The sequence below is a fragment of the Penaeus vannamei genome, chromosome 43 (assembly GCF_042767895.1).
Source record: "Penaeus vannamei isolate JL-2024 chromosome 43, ASM4276789v1, whole genome shotgun sequence".
Taxonomy (NCBI): Eukaryota; Metazoa; Arthropoda; class Malacostraca; order Decapoda; family Penaeidae; genus Penaeus; species Penaeus vannamei.
The window spans coordinates 20,291,796-20,299,295 of NC_091591.1; the positions used below are offsets into that span (position 1 = coordinate 20,291,796).

The 7,500-nt window shown below is 36.2% G+C and overlaps 1 protein-coding gene across 5 annotated transcripts in view; it reads left to right on the forward strand.

Moving 5' to 3' along the window:
• Window positions 1-7,500, forward strand: part of Dgkepsilon (diacylglycerol kinase epsilon) — a 15,346-nt gene that overhangs the window by 234 nt on the left and 7,612 nt on the right. For 2 of the 5 annotated variants that reach the window (XM_027371715.2, XM_027371711.2), the window contains exons 1-10: window positions 1,205-1,343; window positions 1,660-1,855; window positions 2,389-2,560; window positions 3,292-3,422; window positions 3,713-3,854; window positions 4,212-4,432; window positions 4,828-5,008; window positions 5,499-5,632; window positions 5,867-6,044; window positions 7,109-7,245. In XM_027371715.2, coding sequence (XP_027227516.1) covers window positions 1,697-1,855; window positions 2,389-2,560; window positions 3,292-3,422; window positions 3,713-3,854; window positions 4,212-4,432; window positions 4,828-5,008; window positions 5,499-5,632; window positions 5,867-6,044; window positions 7,109-7,245 — 1,455 coding nt within the window. In that variant the 5' untranslated portion in view covers window positions 1,205-1,343; window positions 1,660-1,696. Of the gene's footprint in view, window positions 1-1,204; window positions 1,344-1,659; window positions 1,856-2,388; window positions 2,561-3,291; window positions 3,423-3,712; window positions 3,855-4,211; window positions 4,433-4,827; window positions 5,009-5,498; window positions 5,633-5,866; window positions 6,045-7,108; window positions 7,246-7,500 lie in introns of those variants that run through there. The other 3 variants (XM_027371712.2, XM_027371713.2, XM_027371714.2) reach the window with 3 other exon arrangements.

Here is a 7,500-nt window from a genome sequence, read left to right on the forward strand (position 1 = left end):
CGCGATATTTATTCACGTCACGAAAGGGGAATTAAAGGGATAAATATGCATGTACCTGCTTATTTATAGTACATTTGAGGTATTTTTGGACGGGAGGAACTTTCGTATGGACGCTGTATCTGGCTGAGGTTTGTATTTTACTAAAGATTTTGATGGGAAGGGATTCCTGTTCCATATTGTATGTCGAGATTGGCATTACGCTGATTTGTACTTATTTTGTTCGGATTATTATATATATTGTTTGGCATAGGTTGATCAAGATTTATTTAATTGTATCTTAGAATATAACAGCAGTATGTTATTGTGTTAATGGAAAATACTTGTATTTGCTGTATGCATATGATATCAACTATTGAATCCATACAAGTTATTGATTCCTCTGCCTCGTAATATTACATGTTTGATATTTTTTCTTACTTGATGTAAATGCAATAGATTAGTTATAACATCTCTTTATTTCATTGATGAAAGATATAGTATGATTCACTATGATAGTAGAATGGAGTAGTGGATTAGGGTTAGCTCGGTTGTAAAAGGAATGTTTGGGCTATTTTTATTTGTGCATATTTTCGTAATCTATGATTTTATATTGATCTCTTTTCTTTATGTAAACTAATGAACTGAAGGTATGGAAAAAGAATTAAGTATAGGGTTTGGTATTTTTTATATAGTATTATCTTCCGCTGGATATATCTTTCAATTATTGAATGTTGCCTGAGATATCTTGCTGATAAGGTTTAGTTAATATTGCTTTTTTACGTCTAAAGTACAGAAACAAGAGCTGTATCGTTTGCAGTTTTTAGTCTGTAACTTATCTTGGTTCTGGGATATTAATTGATGTGGTATCTGTGCTAGACCTTCATACTAGTTCATTTGTTAGGTAGTGTTCAGGAATTACAATTTTGTACCCAATTTAGATTTTTTGCCTGTTAATTTGATTGAATGTACATGATACTTATTTTAAAATGAATACCATATCACATATATACAATATTGAACCAAAATGGTCTAAATTTTGTCATGTGTTGTAGGAGTAAAATATATTTGAATATATATATTTGTATGAAAGTGAAACTAGGTAGATCACTTTCATTAAGATAACACGCAAGGTTATCTCCTGTATCCCGTAAAATTTTTCAGAATGTAGTACACACTCTTATCTGCTCCTTATACCCAAGAGATAAGATCTTGAGAGATTATGGAACATATCTGATGTCCGATTGAGATTTGACCCCTTAGCTTTTAAGGAAATGAGTAATATTTATCTTGAAAATGATTTGTGATTTGAATCTTCGTTATGCAGCAGATGCAAAGGAAAGCTAACACAGGGTAGCTGTTAGCAGGTAAGTTTTTATTTAAGGAGATAGTGATAATTATCTTAGAGAAAGGACTAAGATGGCAATTATGCTAATGGTTGCTTATAGAGGAATGAAGTTGAAGATATTGTTGATAGCAGTGTTAGTGTTACGATTACATTGTTAATCTGTGGGGTCTCAAGCACAACTCACTTCTGGAGGTTGTTAGGACGTAAGGCACAGATTAGACTGTGCTTTCATTTTTTTTTTTTTAATTATTATTATACCCTAATTTTTTTATCATTGAACTGATGATAAAAAAAACAAACACCATTGTTCACATTTTTGCATTCTCCATTCCTAGCAGCTGAAGCCCAGAGGATGACTGCCTGACCAGCACAATGGATGGCTCAACCGGACAGATCATCTTCGGCATCATCTTCACCTTTGTCGTCACTGTTGTCATCGTCAAGTTAGGCAAACGTTCTCTGCACCATGATCTCCGAGCTCGTGATGTCACCAAGGGCCATCGCTGGTGCTACACAGGAATGTTCTCTAGGGTGAGGTTCACGTCTTGGAATTGAAGTTGTGGTTCTATTATGGGTAGTGTTTTGGAGGTTCATCATCATCATCATCATCATCATCATCATCATCAATTATCATCATCATCATCATCATCATCATCATCATCAATTATCATCATCATCATCATCAATTATCATCATCATCATCATCATCATCATCATCATCATCATCATCATCATCATCATCATTATCATCATCATCATCAGTTATCATCATCATCATCATCATCATCATCATCATCATCATCATCATCATCATCATCATCATCATCATCATCATCATCATGTCATCGTCAGTCATCATCCATGTGTGTAGGTTTGGGAGCAGGTGTGGGGGTAGTTGCATTTGTGTGATTGCGGGTGTGTGTGTTTTTACTTGGCTAGGACCTCTGATCCCCACAGTAGATAATCAGTGTTTGGGGACGTCTGTGACCTTTTACAAAATGAAATTTGACTAACATGCTCATCTAGTTTGTACATGGTAGTCTAATAATGAATTTCTTCCATAGCCTTCCTACTGCAACATTTGCGAGACACTCATCATGGCAAGTGACGGTGCTTTCTGTGACTCGTGTGGGGTCTGTGCTGACTCTCCGCAGTGCATCAAGAAGGCCAACAAGAAACTCCCATGCAAGGTCATAACCACAAACGCCACATCACACAAGCACCATTGGGTCAAAGGTGGGGAAAGCGAGTCTGCGGTGTCAGATCTACATTTTTTTCTTATTTATTCATTTATTAGTAATATTTCTCTGAGGAGGATTGGCATATTTTCACCTTTATTCTCTTTCCTTGTAGATTATATATTTCATGTTTTGGATATTTATATGCCATTTTTTTGTGAGGTTTGAGATTTATAAATGAATTATTTCCGACATGGGAATTGAGTTGATATTTTGTTTCATATATGAATGTAAGGCCAGGTGAGTCAGATGTTGTTGTTGTATTTTATTTATATATATATATATATATATATATATATATATATATATATTCATATATACATATATACATATATACATACATACATACATACATACATACATACATACATACATACATACATACATACATACATACATACATACATACATGCACACCCACAACCACAACCACAACCACACCCACAACCACACCCACAACCACAACTGCAACCACAACCACACCCACAACCACACCATGGAAAAAAAATGTTAATCAGTTTGTACAAGAGCAAGCTCTTTGGAGAACCTATAATATCAACATAACATTTTTGGAGCTCTTGTCTACATAGTTACTATGTAATTATTTAGCATTGATTGCCATCAAACCAACATATTTTCATGGTGATTTTTGTTAAGACTCATTGCTTGTACTTATTTCATGCCAAGTTGGAACAGGAATACAAAACCCTTTCATATTTGCCTCACTAGGAAACTTGCCATTCAATGCCCAGTGCGATGTCTGTGAGGAGGAATGTGGCGTTGAACCAGAGCTGAGCGACTACTGGTGCTGCTGGTGCCACAGGTCTGCCCATGAAAACTGCCTGAAACACTTGGCCGAGGTTGGTTGTTATCAGTGAGCTATGGTTGGGTGAATGTTAGTGACGCACTGTTGAGATGCGTGTTAGTGAAGCCCTGTCAAGAAGCACTGTCGAGGTATATGTAAATGAAGCATTGTGGAAATGTATGAAAGTGAGGACCTATTGAAGTGTACATAAATGAAGCACTTTCACAATTGGAAAGGAAATGACACTGCTTTGATGAGCTTAGATAGGTATTTGTGGCCAAAGTAAGACAGAATGAGATGTATGGCGTATTACCAGCAATATAGTGACATGAATAACTATTTCAGGTATGTGATCTTGGGAAGCTAAGCACGTGCATTGTGCCACCAAACTGCATTCGCCTGCAGTCCCTGAGGATGAGGAAACACCTTCTAATTAAGGAAGTCCTCCATCCGAGGATCAGCAATTGGAGTCCAGTTATCGTGATTGGTGAGTGGATTAGAACTGGTGGGAAGGACAAAACTATGATAGAAGTAGGATACATGAACTGTGATAGAGGATTAAAGGGAAAACTTGTTCATATGAATATGTTTGGAAACAAATATTGCTTGTTTAGCCTATATATATTTGCTAAAGTATATTTTTGGAGGAGGGAAATTATTTGTGAAGTTGAGAGACAAATATTTGCTTTTGAAGGAAATCATGTATTATGAATATACAGATATAAACAGATGCAGTTTGCCGGATAGTGAGAATGGGGCTAAGAACAAGAAACCTACATATTTACATACATTGATAGACTGTCACTCTCAGAAAGTCATTTCCTGTATATGTTTCTCTCTTAAGGCAATCAGAAATCTGGCAGCAATGAATGTGCCAAGATTTTGTCCTCATTCCGAAGATACCTCAACCCGGCACAAGTACTGGACCTTGCCGAGCGTCCCCCAGAAGAAGCCTTGGAGTGGTGCCATTTGGTTCCGTCAGGAGTCAGGTGCAGGTTCATCGTAGCTGGCGGGGATGGCACAGTTTGCTGGGTCCTGAACGCCATTCACAAAATGAAGTTTGAGGTGAGGCCTTTTCATTTCATTTGTTTCGTTTGGTATCTTTTCTCTCCTAGGTTCATGTTTCTTTTTTATCTAAATGTTTTATTCACTGATGGGAAGTACCAGTTTATCTTATCTTTGTCAGTATTTTTATTTTATTTTGATTCTTCTGAATGTGGAGGATTTTTATATTTTGCTTTATCAACTTGTGATGCATGCTTAGCATGTTTAAGCAGTCAAAGTGGCTTTGCCTTTTAACACACTGAATGATATACAGATATCTCAAAAGATTTCATTTGATCCCATGGTGAACTCTGCTTATTACTTGCCTATTTTCTGTGTAAACCTCTCATCATCCCTCACTTCTAAATGCATATTGCCAATAATATTTGCAAAATGAGGCTGAATTTCACTTGCAGACAGAGCCTGTGGTAGGTATACTACCTCTTGGGACAGGTAACGATCTCTCTCGAGTGCTAGGCTTCGGCGAGGGCTATTCTGGGGACGTGGATGTGGAGGAATATCTGCGGGATCTTTTCCTGGCCTGTGAGACCAAGCTGGACAGGTGGAAGGTCCAGGTAGCGCCAAATAGGAGCTTGGGTAAGTAGGCTGTGGGGTCCTGGATTTTATAGTGTGAGCGAAGAAAGAGAAAGAATTTCATGTCATCTCAATGTACTGTTGTTTTTCTCTATTTACTGTACACCTCCCTTGTTCCATGTGGAATTCCAACTGATAAGACGCTTGGCAGGCTTGCCATGTCTGATGATGTGGTTAAAGCATTCCATTCATTATATTTCATCAATATATTGTATACAGTGATATAAAATGTGCATCCTCTAGAAGTGGAAACAGAATTTTTTATATACATAATCAGTTTACCGTCTATCTCCAGGTTATTCTAAACTTCATCATAATGATTATATATTAACTTTCACTACCATTTATCTTGTTAATTTCATTATCAGTATTGTTTTCAGTATTATTTTCCTTGCTATTTTCATTTTCATTGGTATTGTCATGATTTTTGAGTTTATATCATTGTCATTTATTTTGCACTCTTGAGTTATTATGCTTTATCCCGAACCCTCAGGGATCCGATTGCCAGTCCGAGAGATGTTTATGAATAACTACCTCAGCATTGGAGTGGATGCCCTCGTGACACTTAACTTCCATCGAGCCAGAGAATCACGATTCTACATTTTCAACAGCCGCACTATAAACAAGGTATTGAGATAGATACTCTTAAGTTGTTGTTGTTGTAGTCATAATTACTTTTATTATTACTATTTTCATTTCATGTATTCTATGTCTTTTCTTTATTGTAAAAATTAATGAAGAAGGTTGGGCTTCAAAAATTAGATATTGAATTTTATTTCTTTTTAGGAAAAAGAATAAGCCTTTCTTTTGATTTGTATCTTTTACCATAAATGTTTTTCATTGATATATTTTTTATTGCAGATGATCTACTTCACGTTTGGCACTAAGGATGTGCTCGAACATGAGTGCAAGAACCTTGACCAAAAGCTGGAACTGCACATGGACGGAAAGAAGATAGACCTTCCAAACATCGAGTCGATTGTGGTCCTCAACATAGCCTGCTGGGGAGCTGGTGTGCGGCCGTGGACGCTTGGTGCCGGTAAAGTTCTAGCGATCTGGAAGTTTAAAAGGGGTGTCAGGGATGCGCGAGATAGGGCAGTTTTATAAATTTGTGGAGGATATTGTTGGAAGGAGATTGTATTTTGTGTATGTATAATTTTTAATATGGAGTTGATATTTATTTTCATGTGTTGTTTGTAATTTTCATGGTCTATTTTGTTTTCTGACTGCTTTCTTCAAATCTGGCATATAAATGATATATATATATAATATATATATATATGTGTATATATATATATATATATAATATATATATTTTTTTTTTTTTTTTTTTTTTTTTTTTTTTTTTTTTTTTTTTTTTTTTTTTAATCTATAGTTAGCCCATCAGAGATAGGTATGGCTATAGCTGTCATGACATATTGACATATAAATGTGTCATGACATCCAACTGGTGGGCCAGCTGGACACAGCTTAGGCCTAGCCACGAAGTCTAGGCTGTTGCATTATATTATATCTCAAAAAATTCAGGAACTGCAGCATGATTACTTGACAAAAATGTGATATTGCTGTCAATTAACTTCAGAATCTTGTACATTTGCTAACTTCATGTGTTTTTTTTTTACCCTTTCTGAGTTCATTTTGATGGCACACATTAGCACACTACTTTTTGGCATTACTTTTATAATGTACTCTAAATTTAAGTATCCATAGGTTTTATTTAAGATGCATATGCACTTGGTTGTAGTTTATAAATGTGTCTTGAATTTGCAGTGTATGTGGGCTGAGGTGTTTGCATGAGATTCTATACGCATATGGGTCATTAGCCAAAAAGTTAGGGGACCCATTGATATAAAAAGGAGAACTTTAAGCATGAAAGAATTTAATGTTGAAATGAGGAAATGTATGATAATAAGTTGAGAATGAAGATATAAGAATAATAAGTTGAGAATGCACATATAAGAATAATAAGTTGAGAATGAACATATAAGAATAATACGTTGAGAATGAACATATAAAAATAATACGTTGAGAATGAGCATATAAGAATATCAGAAACGAAAGCCAGAAACTCTATGAGGGAGTAACTCCTTTCTTCAACCCCAGGAGGTGCTGATGCCCCCAAACAAGACTTTGGAGATGGCCTCCTAGAGGTCTTCTGTCTGGTCTCATCATTCCACATTGCGCAGCTACAAGTTGGACTCAGCGAACCCATGAGACTTGGCCAGTGCTCGTCAGTTAAGGTTTGTATTTTCAGAGAAATTTTTAGTATTTATTTAATTGTGTATGCATGTGCTTGTACTTGTGCTGTACATATGTGTGTATGTGTTGGTGGGGTTGTTGGTGTTGTTGTGGTTGTGGGTAAGGGTGTGTGAATGTGTGTAAATGTGTGTGCATGTGCATGTGCTTGTGCGTATGCATTTGCGTCTGTGTCTGCATGTAAATTTAAGTGTGAGTGTCAGTATGAATGTGTGTGAGCATGTGCATGTGTTTAACAT